The sequence below is a fragment of the Nerophis lumbriciformis genome, linkage group LG11 (genome assembly GCF_033978685.3).
Source record: "Nerophis lumbriciformis linkage group LG11, RoL_Nlum_v2.1, whole genome shotgun sequence".
Taxonomy (NCBI): domain Eukaryota; kingdom Metazoa; phylum Chordata; class Actinopteri; order Syngnathiformes; family Syngnathidae; genus Nerophis; species Nerophis lumbriciformis.
This window is the reverse complement of record NC_084558.2, coordinates 50,524,773-50,540,828: the sequence shown is the minus strand read 5'-3', so window position 1 is coordinate 50,540,828 and position 16,056 is coordinate 50,524,773. Positions and strand designations below refer to the sequence as shown.

At 34.5% G+C, this 16,056-nt stretch overlaps 1 protein-coding gene across 1 annotated transcript in view; it reads left to right on the top strand.

Moving 5' to 3' along the window:
- The window catches only part of pik3r1 (phosphoinositide-3-kinase, regulatory subunit 1 (alpha)), an 83,905-nt gene that overhangs the window by 38,280 nt on the left and 29,569 nt on the right, over window positions 1-16,056 (top strand). The window contains exons 3-7 of the mRNA XM_061966305.2: window positions 8,379-8,471; window positions 8,539-8,613; window positions 13,563-13,694; window positions 14,068-14,269; window positions 14,343-14,425. Of these exons, the coding sequence (XP_061822289.1) occupies window positions 8,379-8,471; window positions 8,539-8,613; window positions 13,563-13,694; window positions 14,068-14,269; window positions 14,343-14,425 (585 nt within the window). The remainder of the gene's footprint in view (window positions 1-8,378; window positions 8,472-8,538; window positions 8,614-13,562; window positions 13,695-14,067; window positions 14,270-14,342; window positions 14,426-16,056) is intronic.

Sequence of the window (16,056 nt, the reverse complement as noted above, 5' to 3'; positions counted from 1 at the left end):
CTTTTTAACATCACAACGTTGTTGTTTTTTGTGGAAGTTAGATTTTGTGTTTTGTTTGTTTTCATTGTTGCTATTTTAACTGTTTTCTTTCATTCATTAGCAAGGTTAAATGTTTTTTTGTAGCACTTTGCCTTTCTTTTCTTTTAACTGGACATTTTTTGAGTCATTTTAAGTTTTGTAACAGCACTTTATTATCTGATTAGTCGACTAATCGACTATCAAAATAATCATTAGTTGCAGCCCTAATTTAAAGACAAATGTTTGTGTTGTTTTTAGTAATTAGTATCAACAGTTCAGAATTTTTCTCGTTGCATCACAACTTTTTTGCGCTATTTTTGTCGTTTTTTTTAATTTTTTTATCATTTTGTTATTTCTGAAAGGTTCCACGGCCCAAAGAAATACATTGACCCACAAATATTCCCCAGGCCGCACTTTGGACACCACTGGTTTACGTATTTCACGGGGAAGCAAACACTTGTCAGCACCATCGCTAGCCAAAGCTAACGTACACTCCCTTGTGGCTTGTGGAGGTGCCCTGCATGTCGCAGGAAACACTTCTTGTCTTTCACTTTTAATGCGTACTGCGTGGGAATTGGTAGCAGACTTGCGATGAGTACCTCCACCTAACACGGGGATCAGCAACCCGCGGCTCTCGTGACACCTTAGTGGCTCCCTGAGCATTTTTTAAAAAAAATGATTGAAAATGAAAAAAGATGGGGGAATTTTTATTTTTTTTATTTTTTTTAGTATGTTTTTTTGTTTGAGGACAAACATGACACAAATTGTTAGAAGCTCTCGTGACACCTTAGTGGCTCCCGGAGCATTTTTTTAAAAAAATGATTGAAAATGAAAAAAGATGGGGGAATTTTTATTTTTTTTATTTTTTTTAGTATGTTTTTTTGTTTGAGGACAAACATGACACAAATTGTTAGAAACTCTCGTGACACCTTAGTGGCTCCCTGAGCATTTTTTTTTTTTTAATGATTGAAAATGAAAAAAGATGGGGGAATTTTTTTAAATTTTTTTTTAGTATGTTTTTTGTTTGAGGACAAACATGACACAAATTGTAAGAAATGTGTAATATGTTTGTGTGTATGCTTCACTGATGAGAGTATTTGGTGGACATCGTTTTGTCCTACACTACACATAGTGTGGACTGTGACGCAACATTTTGTTTACATGTAAAATCTTCCACTCCTGCTTTGTCTCATTTTGTCCACCAAACGTTTCATGCTGTGCGTGAATGCACAAAGGTGCGCTTTGTTGACGTTATTGACTTGTCGGAGTGCACGACTGCAAGCTAATCAATGCTGACATGCTATTTAGGCTAGCTGTATGTACATATTGCATCATTAAGCCTCATTTGTAGCTATATATCTAATATCCTTTACTTTTATCCTCTTTGCATATAATTTATATTTGCACGCCTCATGAGACATTATCTGTATGTAATATTGGCTGCATTTCTGTTTGTGTGCCATGTTGTTCCAGACCACAGCAAACATTACCTAGCTTGCCAAAGATTGTAATAAATCTTTAATTTGGACACACATCTATACTTCTGGCCATTAAAAGCCAGTCATTTCCAGGAGTTATCTCACCTTCTGAGTAGCCTCTGATTTACTAATGTTGTAAAAATGTGTAGAATAAATATTACATTTCAACATTTCTGTCAACGAAGATTTGCGTCAGCCTGCGACACATAGTCCTTTTGATAGTAGGCTAATATAGACACTTACATCATGTGTTGTCTTCATTATAACACTTACATAAGACTTTTAAAGTCATTTTGATAGTAGGCTACTATAGCTAATATAGACACTTACACCATGTGTTGCCTTCATTATAACACTTATATAAGACTTTTAAAGTCATTTTGATATTAGGCTAATATAGACACTTACATCATGTGTTGTTGTCAATATAACACTTATATTAGACTTTTAAAGTCATTGTGATAGTAGGCTAATATAGACACTTACATCACGTCTTGCCTTCATTATAACACTTATATTAGACTTTTAAAGTCATTTTGATAGTAGGCTAATATAGACACTTACATCACGTGTTGCCTTCATTATAACACTTATATTAGACTTTTAAAGTCATTTTGATAGTAGGCTAATATAGACACTTACATCACGTCTTGCCTTCATTATAACACTTATATTAGACTTTTAAAGTCATTTTGATAGTAGGCTAATATAGACACTTACATCACGTGTTGCCTTCATTATAACACTTATATTAGACTTTTAAAGTCATTTTGATAGTAGGCTAATATAGACACTTACATCATGTGTTGTCTTCATTATAACACTTACATAAGACTTTTAAAGTCATTTTGATAGTAGGCTAATATAGACACATCACGTGTTGCCTTCATCATAACACTTATATAAGACTTTTAAAGTCATTTTGATAGTAGGCTACTATAGCTAATATAGACACTTACATCATGTGTTGTCTTCATTATAACACTTATATAATACTTTTAAAGCCATTTTGATAGTAGGCTGTTATAGCTAATATAGACATGTCATGTTGCCTTCATTATAACACTTGTATAAGACTTTTAAAGTCATTTTGATAGTAGGCTATTATAGCTAATATAGACACATCATGTGTTGCCTTCATTATAACACTTATATAAGACTTTTAAAGTCATTTTGATAGTAGGCTATTGTAGCTAATATAGACACATCATGCGTTGCCTTCATTATAACACTTACATAAGACTTTTAAAGTCATTTTGATAGTAGGCTACTATAGCTAATATAGACACTTACACCATGTGTTGCCTTCATTATAACACTTATATAAGACTTTTAAAGCCATTTTGATAGTAGGCTACTATAGCTAATATAGACACTTACATCATGTGTTGCCTTCATTATAACACTTATATAAGACTTTTAAAGCCATTTTGATAGTAGGCTATTGTAGCTAATAGACACTTGCATCGTGCGTTGCCTTCATTATAACACTTATATAATACTTTTAAAGTCATTTTGATAGTAGGCTAATATAGCTAATATAGACACTTACATCATGTGTTGCCTTCATTATAACACCTTCATTATAACACTTATATAAGACTTTTAAAGTCTTTATGATAGTAGGCTTATATAGCTAATATAGACACTTACACCATGTGTTGTCTTCATTATAACACTCATATAATACTTTTAAAGTCATTCTGATAGTAGGCTAATATAGCTAATATAGACACTTACATCATGTGTTGTCTTCATTATAACACTTATATAAGACTTTTAAAGTCATTTTGATAGTAGGCTATTATAGCTAATATAGACACTTGCATCGTGTGTTGTCTTCATTATAACACTTATATAAGACTTTTAAAGTCATTTTGATAGTAGGCTATTATAGCTAATAGACACTTACATCATGTGTTGTCTTCATTATAACACTTATATAAGACTTTTAAAGTCATTTTGATAGTAGGCTATTATAGCTAATAGACACTTACATCATGTGTTGTCTTCATTATAACACTTATATACGGCTTTTAATTTTTTGCGGCTCCAGACAGATTAGTTTTTTGTATTTTTGGGCCAATATGGTTTTTTCAACATATTTGGTTGCCGACCCCTGACCTAACAGGTCGGGCCAAACTGCAAACGTGGCTGCACAAAACCATACGTAGGCTCAAATGAAGTCCACTTGGCGAGGAATATGTTCCTGGAGATCCGAGCGATCCATCAATCAGCCTTCAGGTCCAGTACCGAGAAGAAACCCATCCCGTCCTGTCCCAAAATAATCAAACACACCACGGCTTTGTCTAATTGGAGTCCATGTCAAGCGCGGTCGTTAACGTTGAAGACAAGACATGCCATCTCTCGTAAGACGAGCTTCGATATTAGTCATTTTTATGGCTTACAATCTAACTTGAGCCCGTGAGTTAGTTTCTGAGAAAAAGCTGCTGTGTGGAAGGAACGGCATCCGTGTTGGATATCTCGTCTGGGTGGTAAAAAAAAAAAGGTGCGCGATGGCAGCACGGCGTGTCCAAGAATCTATTTAGGAACGTCGGTGTTCCATCTCAAAGTTCACCGCTTCTGAGAAGGTGGCCAAGCGCCCCGCCCCGCCCCGCTGCGGTAATGTCTTCCAGATGAGCAGTTGTCCTACAGTGTTCTGCGGTCTGGCTAATTCCCCCTTCCTTGACACGCAACATGGCAGCTTGGCCAGAGAGGATGTGGATTTGGATGAAGCGCTTCATTATTTGCCACTTTGTGACGGGCTCGCTAATGCCCAGAAAGGTGTTCAATTGGCAAACGAAAAGAAAAAAAACTTAGCAAGCGGGAGTGTGAATTTTTCAAGGTAGCAAAATATGACGGAGGAAAAAGGCTTCCTTTCATGGCGTTTGACAGTCGCTCCTTTCAGACTAAATAAGTCCAGCCTTCACTTTCATGTCCACACCTGCTACTAAAGTTCTAACACACCCCGTGGACCTGGCTTACCTCATATCACAGTATATTTGCTCTGGACTTTGCCTCACGCTCTTGTAAATATTCACTTTTTTTTTCCTTTTTTTTGGACAAACCAGTAGCCGCTCCTTTTTCAACGTTTTCACAGCCGCCTGTAAGTCGTGTGCGGCACTTCCTGCCTGCACAGCCATTTTTTACCCCTTATCACAGTATACGTCTTTTACGTCGCTCAAGACTTTTAACCACCTTTGCAAAGTAAGGAGCAAGAGAACAATATGTGAAAGGTAAACATTTTTATTTCAGCTATCAAAGCGGGAAGGAAATGTCAACACAAGCATGGAAAACACTAACAATGTCAACAAAGTAGTCAAATCACATTAAATAAGCTCTTAAAAGGAAGGTGCAAACATAAGAAATATGTAAGAAATGTTTAACAAAGTGTAAGAAAATAGTGTGAAAATGTAAACAGAGAAACCTGAGAAGAACCATTTCCTGCAGGTTGTGAAGCTGTGCTCTAAAGGGTGAGCGCGACTAGTCTTTAAATTTGTTAAAGAGTAGGGTTGGGCGATATCAATATCAACATATATGGCGATAGACACATAACCCATATAAAAAAAATGCGTTCTTTAAAACGTTCTTAAATTTTTTTTATTCGACTTTTTACTCTCGGCAAAATAATTAGTTTTCCTCACATTATTGTGACTTTCTTCGTAAAACTACAACTTCGTAATATTCAAATTTGACTTTTTTAAAAAGATTTCTTTACACTGTGACTTTTTTTTCCCACTTTTTCCTCTCGGCAAAATAATTTGTTTTTCTCACATCATTGTAACTTTCTTTGTAAAACTACAACTTCGTAATATTCTAATTTGAGTTTTTTTTGAAAGATTTTTTTACACTCCAACTTATTTATTTTTTTCTACTTTTTCCTCTCAGGAAAATAATTTTTTTCTCACATTATTGTAACTTTCTTCATAAAACTACAACTTCGTTATATTATATTTAGATTTTTTTTTAAAGATTTCGTTAAACTGCAATTTATTTTTTTTATTCGACTTTTTTCTCTCCGCAAAATAATTAGCTTTCCTCACATTATTGTAACTTTCTCCGTAAAACTACAACTTTGTAACATTGTAATTTGAGTTTTTCTTAAAGATTTTTTTACACTCCGACTTATTTATTTTTTTCGACTTTTTTCCTCTCGGGAAAATATTTTTTTTCTCACATTATTGTAACTTTCTTCATAATAGTACAACTTTGTAACATTGTAATTTGAGGTTTTTTTTAAAGATTTTTTTTACACTCCGACTTATTTATTTTTTTCAACTTTTTCCTCTCGAATTTTTTTTTTTTTCTCACATTATTGTAACTTTCTTCGTAAAACTACAACTTCGTAATATTCTAATTTGAGTTTTTTTTTTAAAGGTTTTGTTAAACTCCAATTCATTTTTTTTATTCGAATTTTTCCTCTCGGCAAAATAATTTGTTTTCCTCACATTATTGTAACTTTCTTCGTAAAACTACAACTTTGTAACATTGTAATTTGAGTTTTTTTTAAAGATTTTTTTACACTCCGACTTATTTATTTTTTTCGACTTTTTCCTCTCGGGAAAATAATTTTTTTCTCACATTATTGTAACTTTCTTCGTAAAACTACAACTTCGTAATATTCTAATTTGATTTTTTTTTAAGATTTCGTTTAACTCCAATTTATTTTTTTTATTCGACTTTTTTCTCTCGGCAAAATAATTTGTTTTCCTCACATTATTGTAACTTTCTTCGTAAAACTACAACTTTGTAACATTGTAATTTGAGTTTTTTTTAAAAGATTTTTTTACACTCCAACTTATTTTTTTTATTCGACTTTTTCCTCTCGGCAAAATAATTTTTTTCTCACATTATTGTAACTTTCTTTGTAAAACTACAACTTCGTAATATTCTAATTTGAGTTTTTTTTTAAAAGATTTCGTTAAACTCCAACTTATTTTTTTTATTCGACTTTTTCCTCTTGGCAAAATAATTTGTTTTTCTCACATTATTGTAACTTTCTTCGTAAAACTACAACTTTGTAACATTGTAATTTGAGGTTTTTTTAAAAGATTTTTTTACACTCCGACTTAATTATTTTTTTCGACTTTTTCCTCTCGAAAAAAAATTATTTTCTCACATTATTGTAACTTTTTTCGTAAAACTACAACTTCGTAATATTCTAATTTGAGTTTTTTTTTTCAAAGGTTTTGTTAAACTCCAGTTTATTTTTTTTATTTGACTTTTTCCTCTCGGCAAAATAATTTGTTTTCCTCACATTATTGTAACTTTCTTCGTAAAACTACAACTTTGTAACATTGTAATTTGAGTTTTTCTTAAAGATTTTTTTACACGCCGACTTATTTATTTTTTTCGACTTTTTTCCTCTCGGGAAAATATTTTTTTTCTCACATTATTGTAACTTTCTTCGTAAAACTACAACTTTGTAACATTGTAATTTGAGGGTTTTTTTAAAGATTTTTTTACACTCTGACTTATTTATTTTTTTCAACTTTTTCCTCTCGAAAAAATAAAATTATTTTCTCACATTATTGTAACTTTCTTCGTAAAACTACAACTTTGTAACATTGTAATTTTATTTTTTTTTTAAAGATTTTTTTACACTCCGACTTATTTATTTTTTCGACTTTTTCCTCTCGGGAAAATAATTTTTTTCTCACATTATTGTAACTTTCTTCGTAAAACTACAACGTCGTAATATTCTATTTTGATTTTTTTTAAGGATTTCGTTAAACTCCAATTTTTTTTTTTTATTCGACTTTTTTCTCTCGGCAAAATAATTATTTTTCCTCACATTATTGTAACTTTCTTCGTAAAACTACAACTTTGTAACATTGTAATTTGAGTTTAAAAAAAAATAAAAAATTTTACACTCCGACTTATTTAATTTTTTCGACTTTTTCCTCTCGAAAAAAAAAATATTTTCTCACATTATTGTTACTTTCTTCGTAAAACTACAACTTCGTAATATTCTAATTTCAGTTTTTGTTTAAAGATTTCGTTAAAATCCAACTTATTTTTTTTATTCGACTTTTTCCTCTCGGCAAAATAATTTGTTTTACTCACATTATTGTAACTTTCTCCGTAAAACTACAACTTCGAAATATTCTAATTTGAGTTTTTATTTTTTTTATTTTTATACTCAGACTTATTTTTTTTTTCCGACTTTTTCCTCTCGAGAAACATTTTTTTCTCACATTATTGTTACTTTCTTTGTAAAACTAGCTGTGCTCTAAAGGGTGAGCGCGCCTACGGTGGTGTGGTATTACCAGTCTTGCATCATTTACAGACCACAAACAAAATCCAAAAACATGCCACACTGTCCAGCAGTCTTTTCCTGTTTTATCCACAGCTTCTTCATTTTGACTAAATATACCAACTCAAATAGAAGGCCAGCAGTCCAAGTTGAAATGTCAACTATAACGGTAGAGATGCTCGATGTATCTTTATTAACGCATATCCATAGTCAACAAACTTGTAAACGATAAATATGATCCAGGCAAAACCTTAAAGTATGATCCGATAACTGATTTCATACCGATATCGGCAGATGATATCGGTCTGCTGATATTTTAGGGATTGCATTAGTGTGTGTTAGAACTAGATCAGTTTTTTTGTGTAGCGTTGCCATTTTGGGCTGCTTTTAGAATGACAGTTGTAAAGTGCGTTTAAAAAAAAAAAAGACAAATATGATGATTCAGCAAAAGTGAATGGCATAAAAAGTGTCTTGGATATCTGAGCATTCCAAAGAAAGATGCGAGCGCGACGCCGCTTTATTCAATAGTTGAGTAAAAGTCACTTCCACTTTGAAGCTGAAGGTTTTCTCCCCTGGACTACAATTTGTGTTCCTTATCTAATCCCTTTTTGAAATATTCCTTCCAGGCTTCTGGCTGCTGGACCTGACGGAGCAGTTTTCCCTCCCAGAGACGGCCCCGCCCCCCTTGGTCCGTCTGCTCCAAGCCATCGAGAAGAAAGGTAAACTTTTTTTTTTTTTTTTTTTTTTTAAATGCTTAGCAGAGATAAATGTTGTCTTCGCTCGCAGGTCTGGAGAACCCGACCTTGTACAGAACTTTTACGGCGGGCGGCGGCCTCGAGGTCCGACAGTTCTTTGAGTCTGGTGAGTAGTCAACATTTAGTTGTGCTATTATTATTATTATTATTATTGTGTGCTGCATTCAATATCACTCGTTTATTCAAGCAATGGATATTTCCCAGTTTTCCTGATTGCAGCATTGTTAGACGTATTACAGCAGGGGTGTCCAAACATTTCCCACCGTGGGTCTCAAAATGAACAATCACCAGGGGTTGCCAGGGGCCACAAAAAAACGTTTTAATTTTTGGAAAAAAAAAGGGACACACTCCATCCATTGTACCAAAAATACCGAAAAACGGATAAGAAGTTATTTATACTTAAAAGTAGGGATGTTCTTAAAAACAAGTATTTGATTGTGTGGTCTAAACTTGTCCGATGCAAGCAGTTTGGTCTAATAAACACACGCGGTTGGACTTTTCTTCCAGTTTTACAAAAAGGTAAACATGCCAGGCTATAGGCTACTCGCAGCTACACAACAGCTAAGCACACAGTAGCACACAAGCTAGATATGCAGTACAAGCCAAAAGTTTGGACACACCTTCTCATTCAATGCGTTTCCTTTATTTTCATGACTATTTTACATTGTTATTTTACATCATGTGGAGTTAAAAATGGTGAAATAACTGAAAACATGTTTTATATTCTAGTTTCTTCAAAATAGCCACCCTATGCTCTGATCACTCTTGGCATTCTCTCCATGAGCTTCAAGAGGTAGTCACCTGAAATGGTTTTCACTTCCCAGGTGCGCTTGAAGCTCATCAAGAGAATGCCAAGAGTGTGCAAAGCAGTAATCAGAGCAAAGGGTGGCTATTTTGAAGAAACTACAATATTCAGTTATTTCACTTGTTTTGTTAAGTACATAACTCCACATGTGTTCATTCATAGCTTTGATGTGACAATCTACTATGTAAATAGTCATGATAATAAAGAAAACACATTGAATGAGAAGGTGTGTCCAAACGTTTGGCCCGTACAGTTCTTAGTGTTAGGAAAAACGCTGTTACCACAAGTAATCCAATTACTTTTTCGTACGTTACAACACTGTTAGCGGTCCGTTTGATGTCATGCAACAGGCTACTTTTGTTGTGGTTTCATGTGAACATGACAGCGTCAGAAGCCCAACGCAGGAAGTTACTTTTTACCAATGAAAGCAACAAGCAGCACCACACTAAAATGAACTCCATATTAAATAGGAAGAGGCAACATCACACAGCAAACAACACACACACTATGAGGGATAATGAACAACAAATCAATAATTAAGGTGACATGATTTGACAGTAAATATACTGTAAATGTATAACGTATTTATATTACTCACATGTGAATAATGCTGTATAATAGACTGTATTTATATTATTCACATGTGAATAATGCTGTATAATAGACTATTTATATTATTCACATGTGAAAAATGCTGTATAATAGACTGTATTTATGTTATTCACATGTGAATAATGCTGTGTAATAGACTGTATTTATATTATTCACATGTGAATAATGCTGTATAATAGACTAATTGTATTATTCACATGTGAATAATACTGTATAATACTGTATTTATGTTATTCACATGTGAATAATGCTGTATAATAGACTGTATTTATGTTATTCACATGTGAATAATGCTGTATAATAGACTGTATTTATATTATTCACATGTGAATAATGCTGTATAATAGACTGTATTTATGTTATTCACATGTGAATAATGCTGTATAATAGACTGTATTTATGTTATTCACATGTGAATAATGCTGTATAATAGACTGTATTTATGTTATTCACATGTGAATAATGCTGTATAATAGACTATTTATATTATTCACATGTGAATAACACTGTATAATATACTGTATTTATGTTATTCACATGTGAATAATGCTGTATAATAGACTAATTGTATTATTCACATGTGAATAATGCTGTATAATATACTGTATTTGTTATTCACATGTGAATAATGCTGTATAATAGACTGTATTTGTTATTCACATGTGAATAATGTTGTATAATAGACTGTATTTATGTTATTCACATGTGAATAATGCTGTATAATAGACTGTATTTATATTATTCACATGTGAATAATGCTGTATAATAGACTGTATTTATGTTATTCACATGTGAATAATGCTGTATAATAGACTGTATTTATATTATTCACATGTGAATAATGCTGTATAATAAACTGTATTTATGTTATTCACATGTGAATAATGCTGTATAATAGACTGTATTTATGTTATTCACATGTGAATAATGCTGTATAATAGACTGTATTTATATTATTCACATGTGAATAATGCTGTATAATAGACTGTATTTATGTTATTCACATGTGAATAATGCTGTATAATAGACTATTTGTTATTCACATGTGAATAATGCTGTATAATAGACTGTATTTATGTTATTCACATGTGAATAATGCTGTATAATAGACTATGTTATTCACATGTGAATAATGCTGTATAATAGACTGTATTTATATTATTCACATGTGAATAATGCTGTATAATAGACTGTATTTATGTTATTCACATGTGAATAATGCTGTATAATAGACTGTATTTATGTTATTCACATGTGAATAATGCTGTATAATAGACTGTATTTATGTTATTCACATGTGAATAATGCTGTATAATAGACTGTATTTATGTTATTCACATGTGAATAATGCTGTATAATAGACTATATTATTCACATGTGAATAATACTGTATAATATACTGTATTTATGTTATTCACATGTGAATAATGCTGTATAATAGACTAATTGTATTATTCACGTGAATAATGCTGTATAATATACTGTATTTGTTATTCACATGTGAATAATGCTGTATAATAGACTGTATATATGTTATTCACATGTGAATAATGCTGTATAATAGACTGTATTTATGTTATTCACATGTGAATAATGCTGTATAATAGACTGTATTTATATTATTCACATGTAAAAAATACTTAAGTGTTTATTGTCTATTGTGAGCAAACTGTGGTGCTGAATTTCCCCCAGGGATCAATAAAGTACTTTCTATTCTATTCTGCGCTTTATTAACTAGCGCTAACACAATCAAGTCAAAAGACTCAACAGAGCTGCTGTCACTCCCGGGAAACTGCCGCTGCTAAGCTAACAAACACAGTTAGGCTAAAATGCAGCTCTAAGCGCGCCCTCGCTGACGTCACACCTCACTTGGCAACAGGCGTCGCCTTTTAAAGGCGCACACACACTCTGCTCTCATGAAACGTCTTTCAACTACATATGCCTGATATTTGATTTTTTCCATTTAACACATGAATTACTTCCCTTAATAATCAATGACATTTATTAAAGAGTAATTCAGCTAGTAGTTCAATTACTTTTCTGGTAACTATAATTACTTGTTGAAAGTCATTTTCCGAACACATACGTGACAATTAATTGAACAATATTGGCGTGTAAAACGGCACATTTGTCAATATAAACACGTATCAAATAAGTTGCATATTACTTAAACACACACACACACTCTGCTCTCATGAAATGTCTTTCAACTACATATGCCAAATATTTGTAACAAATAAATTACTTCCCTTAAAAATTAATTACATTTATTAAAGAGCAATTCAGTTAGTAGTTGAATTACTTTTCTGGGAAAGTAACGAGTAACTATAATTACTTGTTGAAAGTACACATTCGTAACAATTAATTGAACAATATTGGAGTGTAAAACAGCACATTTGTCAATATAAACACATAATCAATTTAGTTGCATATTACTTACAGACACACTCTGCTCTCATGAAATGTCTTTCAACTACATATGCCAAATATTTGTGACAAATAAATTACTTCCCTTATTAATTAATTACATTTATTAAAGAGCAGTTCAGTTAGTAGCTTTTCTGGGAAAGTAACGAGTAACTATAATTACTTGTTGAAAGTCATTTTCCGAACACATACGTGACAATTAATTGAACAATATTGGAATGTAAAACGGCACATTTGTCAATATAAACACGTATCAAATAAGTTGCATATTACTTAAACACACACACACTCTGCTCTCATGAAATGTCTTTCAACTACATATGCCAAATATTTGTAACAAATAAATTACTTCCCTTAATAATTAATTACATTTATTAAAGAGCAGTTCAGTTAGTAGCTTTTCTGGGAAAGTAACGAGTAACTATAATTACTTGTTGAAAGTACACATACGTAACAATTAATTGGAGCAATATTGGAGTGTAAAACAGCACATTTGTCAATATAAACACGTATCAAATAAGTTGCATATTACTTACACACACTCTGCTCTCATGAAATGTCTTTCAACTACATATGCCAAATATTTGTGACAAATAAATTACTTCCCTTATTAATTAATTACATTTATTAAAGAGCAGTTCAGTTAGTAGCTTTTCTGGGAAAGTAACGAGTAACTATAATTACTTGTTGAAAGTACACATACGTAACAATTAATTGGAGCAATATTGGAGTGCAAAACAGCACATTTGTCAATATAAACACGTATCAAATAATTATAGTTGCATGTTATCGGCACATACACAATCTCCTAGGCAGAAGCGTATTATAAAGCATCCAGTAACAAACGTGTCCGCATCATTCAACTTAATGAATTATTGTGGCCCCTCGGTGTCGCCAAGAAAACACACTGCCACTCCACTTCAACTTAAAGACAGCATAAGTTTATTCCAGAGGGTTGATAATAAATAGGTTGGTGTTTTATCGCCTGTCCTACTACAAATATAATACTGCTAGTGTTCTATCGGATTAACATCGGTATCGGAAGTGAAAAATATCAGGACTTTCTGACCTACGGTACTCAACTTTTATTCCTCATTTTTTGGCCGAATAAATAAGGCCATGTTGCATCCTAAATGAGAACCATGATGAAAAAGCTATTTTGTGATGATGTATTCACGACGGTCCAATAGGAGGTTTGTTTTGCACCTCAGACGCACCCACAGTGGACCTGGAGCAGCTGGACCTCCCCACCCTGTGTGACGGCCTGCGCAGGTTCCTGCAGGACCTTCCCCAGCCCATCGTCCCGCCCGCTCTGTACGCGCAGATGGTGCACACGGCCAAAGGTGAGCGCGCCCGCAAGCGGAAGGTGCTGACGTGGTGAAGCCGAGCAGTGGAACATTGAGTACAAACCGCAGCGAGAGCGTCTGCACACTTTTGATTCCTCTGGCTTCTGTCAAGTGTCGGACTTTTGTTCCGCAGCTCCGCACGCACGTTAAATAAACTCTCGTCTCATGTTTCTGTGCAAAGTCTCCAGCGTTCTCAGGCTGTCACATGGCCAGAAACAGGATATGTGTGGTTAACTAAAACAAGCCTGAAAGGTTATCTGCAGCATCTGGCAGCAGCCAATCACCTGCCGGCGTACCTTGCGCTCTCTGCATCGCCGCCGTGCCTTTTTCTTCTTCCGTCGCCTCCTTATGTGCGCCGTGTCGTCCACAGAGGTGCAGAACCCCGAGGAGTGCGCCCGGCTGCTGCGCCGCGTCACCAGCAGCACCACCCTGCCCCCCCAGTACTGGCTCACCCTGCAGTGTGTGCTCCGACACCTGGCCCACGTCTGCCAGAGCGCCTCCAAGAACCTGCTGAGCGCCAGAGCTGTGGGCGAGATCTTCAGCCCCGTCTTCTTCAGGCAGCAGAGCACCAGGTGGGCCTCGGGGTCGTCTCTTTTTTTTTGACTTCCTTTTCATTGTTTTGATGCCATCCTGTTCTTGCTGCAGCTGTGAGCCCAGCTTGGACGCTCACGTCAGGATCATCGAGGTTCTGGTGGCCAGCGAATGGACTGAAAGTCAGGCGGCTCCAGGTAGGTCTTTTTTTTTTTATTCTTATGCGTCCTTGCAGTGTGGTGTTGTTGTTGTTTCCCATGAAAAGTTAGGTTGAATGCTATATGACAAACAAATGTGACAATGTGGACAGAAAATCCCTTTTAGTACCCAACATACAGCATGTTCCAGTCCATAGTGGATCTAACATAATAGTCCAGTCCATAGTGGATCTAACATAATAGTCCAGTCCATAGTGGATCTAACATAATAGTCCAGTCCATAGTGGATCTAACATAATAGTGTGAGAGTCCAGTCCATAGTGGATCTAACATAATAGTGTGAGAGTCCAGTTCATAGTGGATTTAACATAATATTGTGAGAGTCCAGTCCCTAGTGGATTTAACATAATATTGTGAGAGTCCAGTCCATAGTGGATCTAGCATAATAGTGTGAGAGTCCAGTCCATAGTGGATCTAACATAATATTGTGGGAGTCCAGTCCATAATGGATTTAACATAATATTGTGAGAGTCCAGTCCATAGTGGATCTAACATAATAGTGAGAGTTCAGTCCATAGTGGATCTAACATAATAGCGTGAGAGTCCAGTCCATAGTGGATTTGACATAATAGTGTGAGAGTCCAGTCCATAGTGGATCTAGCATAATAGCGTGAGAGTCCAGTCCATAGTGGATTTGACATAATAGTGTGAGAGTCTAGTCCCTAGTGGATTTAACATAATATTGTGAGAGTCCAGTCCCTAGTGGATTTAACATAATATTGTGAGAGTACAGTCCATAGTGGATCTAGCATAATAGCGTGAGAGTCCAGTCCATAGTGGATTTGACATAATAGTGTGAGAGTCCAGTCCATAGTGGATCTAACATAATAGTGTGAGAGTCCAGTCCATAGTGGATTTAACATAATAGTGTGAGAGTCCAGTCCATAGTGGATCTAACATAATAGTGTGAGAGTCCAGTCCATAGTGGATTTAACATAATATTGTGGGAGTCCAGTCCATAGTCGATCTAGCTTAATAGTGTGAGAGTCCAGTCCATAGTGGATTTAACATAATATTGTGGGAGTCCAGTCCATAGTCGATCTAGCTTAATAGTGTGAGAGTCCAGTCCATAGTGGATTTAACATAATATTGTGGGAGTCCAGTCCCTAGTGGATTTGACATAATAGTGTGAGAGTCCAGTCCATAGTGGATCTAACATAATAGTGAGAGTTCAGTTCATAGTGGATCTAACATAATAGTGTGAGAGTCCAGTCCATAGTGGATCTAACATAATAGTGTGAGAGTCCAGTCCATAGTGGATTTAACATAATATTGTGAGAGTCCAGTCCATAGTGGATCTAACATAATAGTGTGAGAGTCCAGTCCATAGTGGATTTAACATAATATTGTGAGAGTCCAGTCCCTAGTGGATTTAACATAATATTGTGAGAGTCCAGTCCATAGTGGATCTAGCATAATAGCGTGAGAGTCCAGTCCATAGTGGATTTGACATAATAGTGTGAGAGTCCAGTCCATAGTGGATCTAGCATAATAGCGTGAGAGTCCAGTCTATAGTGGATTTGACATAATAGTGTGAGAGTCCAGTCCATAGTGGATCTAGCATAATAGTGTGAGAGTCCAGTCCCTAGTGGATTTAACATAATATTGTG